The 17,425-nt window shown below is 44.8% G+C and overlaps 1 protein-coding gene across 4 annotated transcripts in view; it reads right to left on the bottom strand.

Moving 5' to 3' along the window:
• TMEM94 (transmembrane protein 94) overlaps positions 1 to 17,425 on the bottom strand; it is a 42,379-nt gene that overhangs the window by 7,610 nt on the left and 17,344 nt on the right. For 2 of the 4 annotated variants that reach the window (XM_086473869.1, XM_086473870.1), the window contains 13 exons: positions 17,018 to 17,134; positions 13,175 to 13,231; positions 11,203 to 11,307; positions 10,422 to 10,586; positions 9,964 to 10,173; positions 9,480 to 9,795; positions 8,558 to 8,731; positions 5,246 to 5,348; positions 3,931 to 4,148; positions 2,510 to 2,691; positions 2,171 to 2,309; positions 1,427 to 1,542; positions 451 to 550 (listed from right to left, as the gene is read on the bottom strand). In XM_086473869.1, the coding sequence (XP_086329995.1) occupies positions 451 to 550; positions 1,427 to 1,542; positions 2,171 to 2,309; positions 2,510 to 2,691; positions 3,931 to 4,148; positions 5,246 to 5,348; positions 8,558 to 8,731; positions 9,480 to 9,795; positions 9,964 to 10,173; positions 10,422 to 10,586; positions 11,203 to 11,307; positions 13,175 to 13,231; positions 17,018 to 17,134 (2,002 nt within the window). The remainder of the gene's footprint in view (positions 1 to 450; positions 551 to 1,426; positions 1,543 to 2,170; positions 2,310 to 2,509; positions 2,692 to 3,930; positions 4,149 to 5,245; positions 5,349 to 8,557; positions 8,732 to 9,479; positions 9,796 to 9,963; positions 10,174 to 10,421; positions 10,587 to 11,202; positions 11,308 to 13,174; positions 13,232 to 17,017; positions 17,135 to 17,425) is intronic. The other 2 variants (XM_086473872.1, XM_086473871.1) reach the window with 2 other exon arrangements.

Below are 17,425 nucleotides of genomic sequence, written 5' to 3' on the forward strand. Positions count from 1 at the left end.
TGGTCTCCGCAATCAAATCTCTGCAAAGCAGCAGAAGGTGTTAACAGCCACTTGCCAGAGGAAAATTCTTCTGGGAAATGATTTCCGAGTTACATAAGGCAGCGAGGGTTGTGAGCAGAGATCAAAGTCTCCCAGCACACTGATAATGCTTATTTAATAAAAGGCAGTATCATTTTGGATGTTTGCTTTTGTGTCTCTTAGGAATGCAAATTGGAAGGAGTGGTTCTTAGCCCAATTTTGTAGCTAGGGAACAGCTGCATTAAAATGAAGTTAACACCTGGCTTCCCACAGGGAGCAATAGAGCATCACTAATATCAAAATGCCCTTCTAGATTTCTAGACTGTACCCCCTTCCCTTCACCCATGTCCACACCCAGATGAGCCAGGGCAAGTGGATGGGGAAGGTATCCCTGGGCAGTAGTAGGACAGACCCAGGCTCTGTGCCACTTACTCTCTGGGGTGCAGTCTGTGAAGAGTGGCACCAGCAAAGGCACATTGTCTATGTTCTGCAGGTGAGGTCTCACCTGGTGGATCCCCCGTGGGAGTTTGGCCTGAAAAAGAGAAAGAAGAGACTAAGCAGGGGAGCACATGTGTGAGGGAGAGGCATTTCAGAGGGAACTGCTGAAATGAGAACTACGATTCCCAGAATTATTCAACTTCAAGATCAGATACAAACTGATGTCCCTGCAGACAGAAGCTGGCTTTCCCAAGCCCCTGTAAAAAGTCTTCTGCTAAAGTTCTACACTGCCATGCCAAGCTGTCTGTGCTTGCCCTCAGGGTTTGTAAGATCAGCATGAGAAACTTGTGCTCAAGGATTTCTAAAGACTTTTTACCTGTGTGGAGAATCTAGTCAGAGACTATGTGCTGTCTCCCAGCAATTAGATCTATTTCAATTGCAGCCACATCAACATATAGCAAGGGAAGGGCTCTCGCTTTCTAAAACCAGGCCTAATAATAACAATAATTTTAAATTTGTATCTATCTCTGATATTCCTGTAACCTCTGCTGAGCCTGTCTGGGTTCTCTGAGGCAGGAAGAGCTTGTCCTGCACTCTGGCTACTGGGCAGTGCCAGCCATGGCTCACAGCTGGAAGACAGGCAAGTTTCTTCTGTCTGCATGGAATGTGGGGATGTTCCCACTCCCTGCCCAGCACGTGGGAAGGGAACCCAGATGGACTGAGAGGTGACCCCTGTGTGGTCATCTCCATTCCCGAACTCCAAAGAAAAGACCTGTTCAGCAAAAGTGGTTAACTGAGAGAATCCCAAACTTCCCAGCCTGGGATATCAAGCTGGAAGAGAGCAGGGGAAATGAGGAGTCTCAAGGCAAACCAGTCAACCTGCTTCGAAGAGGAATGCCCTCTGGCAGTACTGAGGTGATACCGCTGACCATGACAACAGCACGAGGTGTGTAGGGAAATGGGGCCTCACCCTGTTACAGTCCTCCAGGAAGCTGGGGATATCGCTGTCTGTTGGCTGAAAGCTGATGAGATCTGAGTGCCCTTCCTCTTCCATCAGCAGAAGCCCCTCCACATCATCTCGAGAAACTGCAGCAGAGAGAAGCAGCATAAACAGTAAGCACAAACCTGCCTCTGCCACCCCTTTGCCACCCACGTGGTATATTCACGTGGCGCTGCAGAACCCAGGAAACGTGAGGCCTGATTTTTCTAGGTTAGCAACACTTAGATCCCACTCAGTCATCTAAAATGCAGTATTTTTAGATGACTAATCTGCTCAGAGGTAGATATGTGAGCCTAGTCTGTGCTCTTTTGAGACATGATAGTTTATCTGTTCTGCTCTCTTTCTTCTTCTAGGGGAAGAAGAGAGTAATGAAATCCCACCTGAAATAAGAAAAGAGAGTAATGCACAGGCAAGAGACCCTCAGTGGCTTGACCAGGGCCCCAGCAAGAACCAAAAGCACTAATAAGCAGTTGTAAAATCATGGCAGCTGGTGCACAGAAGGATGTTTGTTTCCAACAGCTGTGGCAGAAAAGCTATAAATGTAAGGCGCTCTCGCTCACACGCACACACACCTCAGGCCCATCCAGTTTCGTGCTCAAAGCTCTGAAGGATCGGGTATCTGATGAGGACACAGGAACCTACAAACGGCTTTAAAAGAACCATCCCGGAAAACCCTTTGTGGCATTCAAAGTGGCTTAGGTGCAGTTCTCTCACCCTGATGTAGGTCATCGTGCAGAGAGCCAGCATGGCTGGGGCTAGAGGGAGGGATCTCTGAGCCAGGCACATCACCATTAGGCGTTAAAGATATGTGGCAATTCCAGCCAGTCTCAAGACCCATCTTCTCGGCAAACACCTGTAGGTGAGCAGACAAAAGATTTTAGTGTCACTGTCCAGGCCAGAGTATTGCAGACCAATGCCATATTGGAGCGTAGGTACCTTCTGGACCCATTAGCTAGCTGAATCAGATTAACCTTAGATTGCACCGGAGCTAAAATCTCCAGCCAGACAACCAGGGGACATGCAAGTTCAGGGGGTTTGGCAAAGACAGCTTACCTTGCTTTTGAGCTCATCTTCCAGGGAGAAGTAGACAAAACGAATGCAGGCATTGACCAATCCATCAATGAGGCGGACAATGTCAAGGCGGGCCTGATACTGAGATGAGACCATTCCCATGAAGATCTGTCCGCTCAGAGCCTGGATACAGTCTTCCTTCTCCATCACTTCCCCAATCCCTTCTTCAGGCATGCAAACAACACGCAATCACATTGAGACACAAGGGGCCACATGTGTATCAGGCAAAGTACACACGGTGGGAGAGGCCACCAACACAGTAACACCCAAGGACACAGTACCGATACACAGCATCGTGCAGATACACACACAGCCAGGAGGAAAGATGAAGAGATACCCATTTGTCCCAGCGTACCCAATCACAGAAGTGGTTTCAGGACATCCCCACGCATGCGACCGAGAATACAAGTGTGAAACAGCGAGCGTGGAAAGGAAAAAGACAAAACAGAAGACAGGGATCAGTCACGAGGAACCGGGGCAGAAAGGTAAAGGACATATGCTGCATAATGTTCACATGTGCATTTTAAACACATCATACTGTGCTTAAACAACATGGCGAGTCTAGTTGAGGCAGAGTGGCATCAGACTAGGAGGGGCTGATGCAAAGGAACTGGACTGTGTTCCCTCCAGTGACACTGCAGACACTCCCAAAGAGCCTGCAAAGGCTCTTTGACAGGGTTCCTTCACCATCAACAGATCAGCCTGTGGTGAATGGGAGCTGGATGCAGCATGAGGAAGAAAATAATAAAACACTTCACACAGTTGCAAGCTTGCCACAGGGAGGGACTGAAGAGTGTTTTGAAAACACTCAGTCACAACTGTCTCCCAGCTGTTGGAAACCCCATTATTCACATTTTACAGAAAGGGAGACTAAGGCAGAAGGAGATTGAGACTGGTTTTCCAAAAGAGCCTCCTGGAGTTATGTATTGGTTTGTGCTTATCTCTCAGTTTCCATTGCTGTTCTGGAGGAGATGTACAGTTCATCCAGTGGGAATCAGTTCCTTCAGCACAGCAACAAAATCCATCAAGGGAGAATAATTGCATACCACCATACATTTAATTCCTTTGAAAAGCCCAACATATGTGATTTCCATAAAATTAGACAAACAGCAAATCAAGTATTGAAATACCCAGAAGCCTTGACTCTCAGTTGCCTGCCTTAAGAAACAGACTTCCCATAAGGAGAAGACTTTCTTTGCAAGCTTCAATAACTTAACTAGAAACATACCTACCAGCTGCTTCATCATTACTTCCTCTGGAAATCCATCTACTTCAGAAACCCTTAGTTCTCAATTTCCATCTGGTACTCTGAACAACAATGTTCTCACAGCTCTAGACTGATCAGAAAGCAAGCACCTGGCCCAGCAGCAGACCTTATCATAGGCAGCGCAGAAGACACGTACCATCTGAGCTCCAGCTATTCCTCCGACTGCTCTGTTTGATGGGGGTGGTCCCAGGCAGATCGCAGCAGGCGAAGATAGCACTCTGCCCAGGGACCTGCACTAGCTCTATGCACTTGCCGTTCAGCTGAGAGGACAAGGCACAATGCATTGGCTTGTATGCAAAGGCAGAACAGTATCCTGAGAGGCAGGCTCGCTGGTAGAAATCTAACACCTTCTTCCTACGTGGAAGAGACAAAAACCAGACAAAGTGAGCAGAAATGCGCCGCGTTTCTGACAATGCACGCTGTAGTTCAATGTAGAAATCACCAGCTGGGTATTTGGAAAAATGTATTCCGTGAGGAGTGGGCAGAGACTGAAAAAGCTTTTCCTTACTGTTTCTGCATTCTCTAAGCTGCAGGCACTACAGGGCAAAAACCCCACATATTCCAACAGGGGCAGTGGTGAACCTGTCTGTTTGCTCATCAGACAGACTGATGAGTATAAACACACTTATTAATAATAAGTGTGTTCGCAATACACATATCTATGGCAGAGCTAGTTCAGTAACAGACTTTTCTCCTATCCCCTTTCAGAGTTTGGGTCCTGGGAGCTGTACATGAAGTCTTCACTTAGTCAATATTGAGTCAATGCAATACTGTAAAGTTCCTTCTCTATGTTGAGCTCGCAAAGGTGACAAATTAGACTCTACACGGGATTCTTCATTGGCTTCTAAAATGTTAAATATTCCAAAAAGGACCAGTGGGAGTTTTCTTACACCTGATGACAAACAGACTTAGAAGAACAATGTGCTGCTAGCCAACGAAACTACACATTGCTGGTTTGCTCTGCCAGCCGCAACAGAAATTCAGCCTATAGATGAAAATGCAACAGACGCTGCCAGATATCGCAGCAGGACTAAAAGGGTGCGATGCATTGTGGTGGGCTGGTTTGCAGCTGTCAGCAGCAGGCAGAATTGATCACTTTGCACTTATCTTGAACAACAACAAAATCTCTGCCACCAGCATATGATTTGACTACAATTCACAGTCCTACTACAGTCAGAGTCCGCTTATTAGAGGCTAATATCTTAAAGGATACAGGAAGAAGTGGCTCAGTCTTACAGTCCAACAGGTCGCTTGTTGCTACCTAACCTCCTATGTGGCTATAACTATAGCCATTAATTATAAGCAGAGACAGCTCGTGTTCATAACCTACTTGAAGCTTCTATTAAACAGCTTAATAAGCATCAGTAAAGGGAATTTTAACAAAGAGTGACCAGGTTCCCTCTGCAATTTATCTGCAGCTCCTGAATGCGCCAAATGACAAAGCTGCCCACCTGTCAGAGCCAGAGAGGGGGTAGATATCGGTACCGTCCCAAAAGTCTGTGCAGGCCTCGAGGATGATGTCAGCTGTCCCATGAGAAAACATCTGCTCAGTGCCTGAGGTGTAGGAGAACAATGAGTCAGCATCACACACACAGGCTCCTAGGAAGGGGATATCAAACCAACTGCTCCCTTATTTGTTAAAAGTGAGTGTTCCCGCAAACTGCCTCGATGCACTCCAGATACCCCATTTCCTCTGTTGAAAGTCTCCAGTTTCCATCAAGAAATTATTCAAGACTGGATGACATATATTCAGCTGCTGTTTGTCTAACTGAGTTCAAACAAGGCTGTGATAAAATGGGAGCCACATAGTCAGTGCCTATTCTCCCCTTACACTGTGTAACAATCCTGCTCCTACAAAAGGCGGGATAATATCTTACTTCTGTATCCAACAGAGCAGAAGAAAAGATGTTCCTGTGTGCCTCTTATGAGAGTACAAGGTCCACTGATGAGCCTATGAGGATCAAAGTCTGCCTACGCTGGAAAATGCATTCAATTTTAGGCCGAGCGTGGATCTAAGAGTAAGAGCTATTCCTGAATACCTTCCATTCAAGCAGCAGAAGATAATTTAACAGTGTGACCCATTAGGTAGCAGCCTGTTTCACAAAGCATCCTGAAAACGTGTTAAATCAGGATGGGTCAAAAGTTCAACGTTACAGACTCTAAAAATGTAACTCATGTTGTGATCGGGGAAGAATTGAAAATCAATGAACACCACAGCTTGGCCTGGTTTTTTTCTTCCACTACTTTACTCTTTAATACAGACTTAAAATCTTTTATTCCCTCTTGTAGACACAGGTGTTAAGTGTTTCTCAAAGGTGTGTGATATGACTCGTCTGATGCAGGTCCCAGGCACAGGACACCAGCTGAAGGATGCAGGGCTGCCTCCCCCTCCACACTTCCTGCTCCCTTTCATTTGCACTGATACATTAACATTGCCTGCACGTAGACTTCTCTGTCTAGGTTCCCTCCTTCCAGCTGCTCTGTGACTTTGCCCCCAACAGCTTCAAAGCTGATCTAATGAAAAAAACATCACTGCCAAGAAAAATGAGCCCAAAGGCTTCTTGCAGGCATTGTTGCTGACTGCAAATGCTCGCATTAGCTGGCAAAATCAAGAGCCAAGAATAACCACTCGCACAAACCAGGCAGGGACCTTCAGGAACACCGGACGAATTTCCAAAACATAGCAGCTCTCTGCTTTCTGCTATAAATAGTCATCACACGCCAAGTTTATCAGCATAACAAACCTCCAAGACAAATAGGAGCTCTGTGTGAAAGAAGGAGCCTGTCTCAGGGACACAAAGGAGGGCTTGTGCAGGGCTCTGGTTAACTTTATTGTATAAACACCTAATCCTTCCCACCTTGCTCCTAGGGTCAGATAGTCTTTGCTAGGGAACAAGAGATGTTTATTGATTCATGCCAAAATCCATGCCCTGGACACAAAGCAAGAGCTTGCAGATGACCACACGCACAGACATACCAATGTTTATGCCTGACAGCAACTGCAATCCATTTCCCATTCAGTACCATCAGCATCCCCCACAATGGTCCTTCTAAGGGGTAAACGACAGTGACAGCACATACTATAAACTGGAAGGAGTTCATTCAGCTGTCATTGCCAGTAAAGTGAGCTCAGCCTCTTCCCTTCCTTAATGATGAACTTGAAGGCCAGGATTTCTCTGGCACAAGGGAGAAAACTAATGAATAGGACAGGGAGAATGACTAGCCATTCATGACTGCTGGGGCTCGTTAGGAAGAACCAAGCTGCTACAGCTGAGCCAGTGAGAGAGAGCAAAAGCAAGCGAAGAGTGCAGCTAGAGCAAAGGAAGGCAGAGATGGTATCAAGCCATTTTACTCCACTGAAGATGCTGGTGAGCCCCTCATTTCCATGTGGTTACTATGGATTTGGGATGAACACTGCCAGCTGGTGAGTCACATATTTTAATGGAATAGCAAGGGAACATACAGATAAGCTATCTTCTATTTCTGCTACCGCTTTAGAATTTATTATGTATCTCCCTTTGACTTCAGCATGTCATGGGAGTGGGTGGATTCAAAGATTTATTCACAACTAATGTATCAAGAGAGGTTAGTTACTATCAGCTGGTCTGACTCTTCTGCATAAACAGAGCCATTTGATTTTACTCAATATTACCTGCACAATCCATTATTTCTGGTTGTACATATTTTAGAAAGTTTCAAGGGACAATCATGTGAGAGGTGTTCCAATGGTTAACTAACCCCCCTGGCAAAATTCCTCTTAGAATTTACTCTAGACAGCATAATCCAGGTCACACACGTATTCGTCTGAGCTCCAGCCTCTAAACTAAATCGTTTAAAAATGAGGATAAGGAGTTGAAATGAGGCAACATTAAAGGTTTTTCCCTATGCTAAGAACCTCAGCATCAGAGCAATTCTTGCTCACAAAGGCAAGATAGCAGCGATCAGGACAAGTGAAAAAGCACCTCCTCACATTAAGATACAAATTTAAGAAGAACTGGGCAAGAGAAGACAGTTTACCCGGTAAATCTCTGGCCAGCATAATAATCATACTTCAGATTCAATACTGAACATATGTCAACTCCAGACAGCCAAGTTCAGTTAATTTAAAGTATTATGAAGAGACTAAGAGCTCTGACAGGCAAGCTGTTAAATCTTGCTGAGGTGCTTTAAGACCTCACGGTGCCCAGCTGCATGTCCTTTCATCCTAGCCCATTCCTATTAGAATAGGAAGGAGTGGAGAAGTCAGCATTGCTTCAGGTGTGGGATTCACAGCCACCCTGAGGTTGCACAGGATTTCTGTGATTTCTTATTAGTATGCAATATAATACATTAGACAACTCATGAGGACAATGATTTATGATTTGGGTTATCAGAAGGATGAGCATCACTAGCTAAACCCTGAGTAATATTCAACCCTGTGTAGAATCAGTTTCACTACCATAATGAAGTCTGTTCAAAACCCAATAAAACCCCCACCTCGCTGCCACTTGGTTCCAGAAAACAGGTTTGCTATGTGCTATCTAAGATAATTTTAAAATACTATTCATGATCCTGGAGTGAGCCAGAACTGGGAAGAATTTCCCCCCCCCATACTATGCCATAGCACTGAGCACTAAAGTTTGAGCGTATCTGTACTGGCCATGGGCAGAGCAAGGCTACCACCCCATAGGGAAACCAGACTATTCCAGTCTGACATCTTCTAGGCTCTCTGTGAAAAGATCCTCCCGTACCCCATCGATGCCCAAAGAAAGGGGCAGCCTTACTGGTAGTGGTGTCCTTCACAAAAAGGTTGATCATGTGGCTCAGGGGTGGTCTCCTCTTGGTGATCGATGAAAGCTTCCCCAGGATTGTTTCCTTAACCATCTCATCACTTGGCAAGCGGTACAAGGCCAAATAGTTCTCCTGCTTGAAAAGATCTTTAGCGCCTGGTGTGAAACCTGAAATGTGAACACAAGGAGCAGAAAAATTAGGTTCTAATCAAAGCAAAAGAAAGGTCCTCTCTCCTGCTTCTGTGCCACCCACTTTGCCTGTGCTCATTCTGACGTCTCTCCAGCAAGAGGTAGGTGAGCTGTGCTCACCGTGCATCTACACCAAGGTGGCTCAAGATCTATGATGGAAAACATTTAGAAGGACTAGATGTTATTTGTAATTACAGCTTTCATGCTTCTGGCTTATCGAAGGGAAGAACTGTGACACTGAAGTACAGGCACAGAACTGAGTTCAAAAACTTCCAGATTTTAATCCTAGTGTTGCCTCTAACCTCTCATCTCCCCTGTGCCTTGGTTTTCCCATCTACAAAACAAGCTGAGGTACCTAATCATTTATGTCCAAACTCTTGGTAAAGCATTACTGTAAAGACAGGGCAGCTATCTGTCCATTAGCAGGTATTCTCTGTCTCCTGATTAGATTGCCAGACTTGAGCCAGAAGAAAACCAAGCCTAGCCAGGGCTGGCTGGAAATACCCTTGATGACATTTGTTCCTTTGATAGCGTCTACAATGTCAGAACTTGCCAAAAGCAATCTCTTTAACTGACTCTTTTGGCAACCAAACAACAACAGTCAGCTCTGTAATTCCACCTTCTCAGCAACCAGGACTGGGGAATTATCTTTCTTGTGCTCTCTAAGGATTAAGTGTCTATTGACAGCTCTGATTTCTCCGTGTCTGCTCATCCAATTTCTCCTTACCTATTAGCCGGGCAAGCTCACAAAGGCCCCAGGGCACGTGGACAGGCAGCACGGCGTTGTGAGTTTCCTGGAGGGCAATGTTGCAGAGGTGGTCAGAGAAGCGGCACAGGCGCTCTGTCACACTGGCATTGCAGAGATTGAGCAGCACGTTCAGGCCCAGAGGTTTGAGGGAATTCAAGTGCATGTGCCAGTTAGAGTCATCAAACTGGATGCAGGAGGGGTTCTGCTGGTCTTGGGACAGGCTAAGCATCTCAAGGTGGTAGTCACACACAAAGTCTTCAGCCTCACAAGCCAACACCTCACTGTCACCAACAACCTGGTCCAACAGACAGGAAAATTCTAGTTAGCTACAATGAACACAGCTGAAGCGTAGAATCCCGCGGGGACTTCCCAGTTAAATTCCCAAAAGGGGAGACTCTATGGGTTTAAGTCTGTCTCATAGCTCCACAAAAGACTACTTGTGTGCCCCTTCAGTATGTCTTACCTGAGTATGTTCCTCCTCTCCACCCTCTGTGTCCTTGCTAAAACTCACATTGGACCCAGAGGGATGCTTGCTTCTGCTGTTTGGCTTTCGGTGGGCATGGGCATCGGGAGCCTTTGGAGGGTCACTAGACCAGTTGTTCCTCTCCTGCTCATTGGTCATGTGGACTGTGTCTGCCAGGGGGCCAGAGAGCAAAGCATCTCTTTCATGGGGCTGCAAGAGACCAACAAAATGAGCAGTGCTGATTTAGTGACTGAACATGAGCCACTACTGATTCACCTGCTGCTTCAGGACTCCTGTAGAAGAGGATCTCATCCTCACTGCTTCTTTACCTTTTAAGCAAAGAATTATGGCACAGCACTTCTCTACAAGCAAAGGGCCCCCTCTATAATACCATGTCGGGCGTGTCAGTCAAACTGACTAAAGCCAACATACCGCATTATGGATTACATGTCACTCACCTCGTCTTCCATCTCAGGATGGCAGAAGGACCGTGTAGAGAGCTCATCAGTCAGATCTTCATGGCTATCATGAGGTGGTTCCACCTTCCCACTGAAGAACAGAACAGTCTCTGGGCTGGGGTTTGGCCAGGAAAGAATCCCCTGCTTGTCTACACAGCAGAGCACCTAGGACATCCCACAACACCCCCAAGAAAGCAAAATCTCAGTGAAAATGTGTCTCAGTGTTCATCCATAGTTGTAAACAGCACAAGTTTAATAAACACATGGGACGATAAACAAGTCTCTCTTTTGCCAACCTTCTGTCTTAAGAAACTGCACCTAGTAACCCTCCAAGAAATCCAAGAATTCCTTGGTCTAGCAGGATTGATGGGTTGTTTAACACCAATTTTATCTCAGGATATTGCTAAACAAGGCATGAAGACCACGGGAAGGACACAACTATTCAATCTGTTCCACCAGCTAGTACTTTACGAGGACCCAAACCAGCTGGTTCTTGAACAGGAGTCAAGAGGGTTATGGAACCAGAACCAGAGCCAGAAAATACCAACATCCTGTTAGATGCCACAGAGTATCTGTAACCATTGTTTTAGCCTGTAAATATGCTGCCTGGACAAGACAAGACAGTTATAAACTCTTCTACAAAGACAGGAGCCTGACAGGTTTCTAATTCCAGCACAGTGAGCTGATTGCTAACAGCCTATGCTCAAGGAAGGACAACATGAACGATGCCAATGAAGCATCCACATAGGGCTCCTCCTTCTGACAACCCAGCAATACTCACAGTGACAGATCCCAGACTATGGAGCAAGCTGGAAGTGAAGCTCAGAGTTGGGGATTTGCCTTTCAAAACACAGAGGAAGTGGCTCCAGATACAGCGTATCATTTCCTGACGAGGGAAGCAGAGGACATCAGCCAATTAAACACTCGTTCAGTGAAAGATGAGGGGAGAGAAGGAAAGAAGGGAGTGTGACATTACCTGCTTTCAGGTTCAACACAGTGATACACTGTAAGATAAACATCGGACTCCGTGGGAACCTGTTAACTGATACGGTGCTGATGTTCTCAAGTGAAAGGCATTTCTTCCCCCTTGCAGAGGATGCTAACAGACAGTGTGACTGTTGAATTGAGAATTCTGAAACTACCTTTGTCTATCCAAAAAACCCAGGAAGGAATTCTGAAGTGATTTCATTTGGGGTGAATCAGTTGTTACCTCTTAGCATTTTTTCCTAAAGTAACTCTCATCCCCTCGGATTATAGAGTTTGAGGCCTTAAGCTTACGATCACCGTGCTGCAAACCGGGTAAATGGAGTCACTACGGTGAGGCGACTCGCCCAAGTCTGGCCAAGCTCTACTTACTGAGGCAGTGACAATGTTGGAAATAAAGCCAAGGTGCCCTGATTACTCCATCATTACAAATGAATTGTAATCAACGTGGTAATAAACTGAAAGAAGGGGATATTTTGCAAAATTAAAATGTCAAGTTGGCACGCGTCATCTTCCACAGGAAAATGTTTCAGAGGGAGTCTGCATGGCAGCAATCAATCCGAGCACCAGAGCTGTATGTTTTTCTCTGTGCAATTCTAAAGCCAGCAAAACCAGGTTTGTATTACAGTGCTATTTTCCTGCTTTTTAGCTGTTGTTCTGGAATGCTGTCACTGCAGAGCACTTCCTCTAAAGCTCCTTAGATCAAGTTCCTTAGATCCTAAGGGTTAGTACAGCCATAAGCTCAAATGCAAAACAATCATGAGCTATCACTGGGAAGGAAAAAACCTCTTACTTAAACCAGTTTCTCATGAGCAAAAATGTTACATAGGTACAAAAGGAAAGAAGCAGACCTTTCCAAGGAGGAAGGTCAGCTCAAATCACTCCCATGTAACACCTGAAAAACATCTCAGCTGAATGATGAACTAGCACAGAAAGGCAACAAAACATTCAGCCAAGGAAGCACGTGTGTCTGCATCCACGTGCATTCCTCTGCGTGGCTGGGAGCAAGGAGATACAAATTGATTCTGATAATATCTAGGGATTTTGAATCACTCCTGGAGTCCATCTGCCTCCTTATGGAAAGGGCAATCTTAATGCCAGATTAGACAGAAAAGTGTCTTTCCTCTACCCACCTGTTTAACCTGGATGATGCAATTTGTACAGTGGCCAGATGCAGTTCCTCCCCCAGAAAAACCTCTTCTGAATGTTTATTTGCCCTGGCTTTGGAAGCACTAGTAATGTGCTTAAGCTTGTTAAGGAGCCTATGAAACAGGATCAGACTTTTAAAAAGCCTGAACTTCCCATGGTTCCCTCTTCACATTCGGTCTTGGTGCTGACTGCCATTCCCTCTGTTCTTTAGGTTTGGCTTGAAGGAGGTTTTTCTGGTACAAGCAAAATACTTCCCTTCTTTCTGACACACACTATAAAAAGTTTATTTTACTCCTAGAACAGGAGGACTTGAAAGAGGTATTTTCTTCAGAACAGAAAAAGTTGATTTCAAACCATTTGCAATATTCAGAAAAGCACAACTGGACTCAGTACCAAAGTCACCTCAATCTCTGGTCAGCAGAGCAGCATTTACATGGGAAGGTGTAGGGGAAAGACATGCAACCTGCATGCATAGCTAATTAAAGCAGCAAATGAGTGACAACGGACAACTGACACAAGTAAAAAGGGTCTAGGAACAAGCAGGAGATCAGAGAGGAAGGGAAAGGATATCATGAAGTTCTGCAGTGAAGATGGAAGAAAACAATTCATAATAATAGTACCTGAGAAGATACCATCTCTGTGTAGCTGCTGAGAGTGTCCTCTGAAAACTTAGCAAGCTGCAGCAAGAGAAGAGACCAGTTACTATAATCGTGCTCAGAAATGTGTCGTGAGGAACATCCTTCCCTAAATATGATGCCTTCAGAGAGAAGAAAGCAGGAGTCCTGCTCCGTGGGAATCGCTATACCAAGGCAGACCAATAATTCATCAAAGCAATTAAGTCTATAATGGCCTATGTCTTTATCTACTTGTGAAGCACAGTCAAAGTGCCTGGTGCTGCACACCACCGAAGAACACACAGTCATTACCTAAATGTCTCAGGGAAAATAACAGCAATTAGACCCAGAGAAGGCTCTTTCTGGATGGTTATTTTTAGACAGAAAGAGCCAGGATTGACCGATCTGGTTTTAAGCTATACGGGTCAGTGAAAAGAAGGGAGCTAGAAGAGTGGTTGTAAAAGCAGGTGCCTGGAACACAATGGACACAGAGGAATGAGGTGATAGGAATGGGATGTGGGTAGGAAACGAAAAGAAATTATAGCAGGGCGACCACCATGGGGCTCTCGGATTTACACCGAGAAATTCACTAACTCAAAATGTGTGCATCCAGCACAAAGGAATTTGACAGTGGAGGTAATTTTAAAAAACAGTTTAAATTTAAGTATATTCATAAGCATTAGTGAATATGGCAATTACATTTGTATGTAAACAAAACAACACCCCAAATAATAATGCATGTATCTGGCAGTTTAAAAAGGATCAGTTTAACAAAGCTGAAAAAATCCAAGACAAATTTGTCAGAAATAACTTAAACTGAGAACTATGAAGGACAATTAGGAACTGTTTAACAATATTTTAATAAAATTTTAAAAAGCAACAATCCCATAGTAAAAATAAAAAAGTCCAGTTTTGGGTGGAAGTGAAAACAGAAGTAAAAATTAACATAAAAATAAGAAAAAGTATACCAATTAAAACCAGTCCACTGCTTGTTGAAGACAGTGAAACTGCAAATGATATTGCAGGCAAGGCAGACGTGTTAAATAAATATTGCTGTTCCTTATTCAGTGATATAATCATACCATATGATAACTATGAAATATTTTCCATTCTAACACTAGCTACTGAAAGTCAATATGTTTAAATTAGCAGGTCTGGACAACTTTGTTACTGCTGATTTTGCACAAGGCTTGACGCATGGATTAAGTCCCAGTGCAATGGAAGAAAGCTAACGCAGTGCCAATGCCTAAAAAGGGTACGGAGAACAAACCAAGTTACCGCAGGACCCCAGACAGACTTTGATTTCCGACAGAATAACAGAGCAGCTAATATGAGACCCAATTAAAAGAGAAGAAGTGGAATAATACAATCAGTGCCAAACACCACAAGTACACGAGTACTAAATCTCATCAGACTATTGTGATACCTTTTTTTGACAAAATTACAAATTTGACTGATAAAAGTAATGCTTTTGACACAGACCACTTGGTATTTGGACTTGATACAAAATGCTTTACTGGTTTTCTAACAAAAACTAGAGTAATACTGGAGAAATAGGGTCCATATTAAATATATTAGAAATAGACTATCTCCAAATGGAACAGAAGCTGAGGAATTATTTGCAATAGGATGTGTTACCAGCACAAGCAGGGACAAATTCTGAGTATTTTGTTAACAGCCTGAAAGAAAACTAAAAAAACATTACTGATAGAGACTGTAAACGATACAAAGTTTGGGGCAGGGTCCAACAATAAAAAGAACAGACCACTGTTACAGAACAATATGGATTGCTTGGTAAATCAGCAAAAACATGCATACCAACAGGCACAAAAGGAAGGCTGTGTACCTACAAGCAAAAATGCAGGTTGGACTCACAGGATGAGGACTCTATCTCAGAAAGCAGTAACTCTGTAGATTTTCAGCTGGACAAAGCCTAGCCGTTTAAAGCAGTGGCTAAAAGATCTAGTATCATCCTTTGTTGCACTAACAAGGGAACATAAAGAGTAGGAAGTCCAAATTGTTCTGAAATTTAGCACAAGTACACCTGTTACTGGAGTATTTTGTGGGTTTCAGAGTTTATAGTTCTACAGCGATCCTGAAGCACTGGAGAAAGCTAAGAGGAAAGCCAAGAGAAAGATTAGAGAGTTGGAAAATATGCTTATAGTGACTCAAGGTGCTTAAACTGTTTACTTAAGCAAAGAGATGGTAAAAGGGAATGTGAGTAGCTACAACAGACCGGAAAAGTGATTGACATGCTCTTAAATCTAGGAGACAAAAGATGTAAATGTTCCAAGGGCTGGAAATCACACACTAAAAAAATTCCCTCTAACGTAGAATGCCCATTTTTAGCAGTGAAGGTAAATAATTACTGAAACAACCTGTCAAAGGCAGTACAAACCAACACCGAACTCCTTCCTAAAAGGACTGCTGCTGTAGTCCAACTGTAGTAATGCAACTTGAGACAGGGGCTCGTTTGGGGGGGCACTGGTTTGTATCCCGCAGGATGTCTGACTAACCAGCCACAGGGGTCACCTGTGGCCCTGAAAAACTGGGAATCAAACAGCTTGAACACGACGGGAGGGGGCAGAAGGTGGAGAATAGCGTCACACAGGCCAAGTGACTGGAGAGGACGAGGGTCTTACCTGTGACATTTTGAACAGAGTAGAGAGAAGGAAGGAGTAAAACAGAGAGGCCAAGAGAAGACTGCCCTAGTCAAGGGGGAGAATGACCAAGGCACATCACAACAGTTGTTCTGCAGCGGCAAGGATGAAGGATCATGTTTGAGATGTCACAGAAAGAGCTGGCTGGACAGACTGAGTTGCCTGGACGAGAAAAAGGAGAAGACAGGAAAGAACACAAGGAAGGTGCAAGTATGAGGCACAGGGCAAATGGTAATGTTGAGAATCATGAAGCAGGGAAGCCAAGGAGCTCTGGCTTTTCCCAGCCAAACAGAAAGGTGCAAAGGGGAAGAGGAAGGTTGCAAAGACAGAAACCAAGTGATGCTGAGAATAGGCGGGAAGGGTAAAGTGGAGAAAACACTGAAAAAAGATAGTAAAGGTGCAAACGCCACTGAGGGAGGTAACGTGTCCTCCCTCCCACGCCAGGGGCAGCTCAGTCATGTACAACCTATAGTGAAAAGAACAGAAAATACAGATCCAGGGCCACAGAGGCCAAGGAAGGACAAGGAGGAGAGAGAAACTGTCCAACTACAGGCGTAACAGAAGTCAGCATAGAAGACAAACACAGCACAATGCATCTCGCCAACACTGCCACCAGGAGAGAACAAGAGACACCTGTCAGCGCCACCAGTTCAGGGTCACACACCCACCAGACTACCAAATTCCATTCCCCAAACCAGCACAACCACCAGAAACTCCTCTTGCTCCCTGATCCACTGCAAAGGCCGTGACTCAGGAAAGGGCCGTTCAGCCCACACATTAGAACAGGGGATTGCAGAAGATCTCATGTATCCCGTTCCTTCTCAGTGGCTAAATGTTCCGTAGCTATAGCCACCACAGGGCATTTATCTCCATGTTGACCCCTCTGACGGATTATATTTAGCTGATAGAAAGCACATGCCTTGAAGACATTTACAGAATCACTAGAGCTTCCTATCACCTTGGGACATCTGTAGACAGGTTGAAAAAATTAAAACGTCTGTTCAAGAAGCAGCCACACTGTGCTCCAGGGAGAGGGCATAGCTGGGACAACCAAAGAGCCAAAGCCTGTACAATTATGTGGACACATCTGCTGAATTCATCGTGCGCTGAATTCATCGTGCTCACTTCAAGAGCCCTTCTCATGTCCTGCCCTTTTCTCCGCAATGGTTTGATGTGGAGAGATACCTACCAGTGAGGTGGATGAGGCCTTGCTCATCTGGGCCAAGACTCTGGCTTCTCCAAAGGCCGTAGCAAGAATCCACAGGACAGGAAAGAGTAACGGAAGGATGGGTAGGACACCATTCACCTGAAAAAAAATTGTAATTACCAGCAAGCACGGAGACAACCAGCAGTCAGACCTCTCACATGGCATCTTTTCCACCACAGAGAGAGGATGGGTAAAAGGCAATGGCAGAAAGGAAGGAGACTGCTTGCACTGGAAACAGGAAGCACAGGAGGGGAGACACACATACCCTTAGGGGTTTGTAATGAAGGAGACCATGAATAAATCACACCAACTTGCAGCTGGCTTTCCTGCTGAATTTGGCATAAACCCTCACAAGTTTAAAGGCAAAGGATACCATATATAGATATACAC

The sequence above is a fragment of the Leptosomus discolor genome, chromosome 15 (genome assembly GCF_034619465.1).
Source record: "Leptosomus discolor isolate bLepDis1 chromosome 15, bLepDis1.hap2, whole genome shotgun sequence".
NCBI classification, from domain to species: Eukaryota; Metazoa; Chordata; class Aves; order Leptosomiformes; family Leptosomidae; genus Leptosomus; species Leptosomus discolor.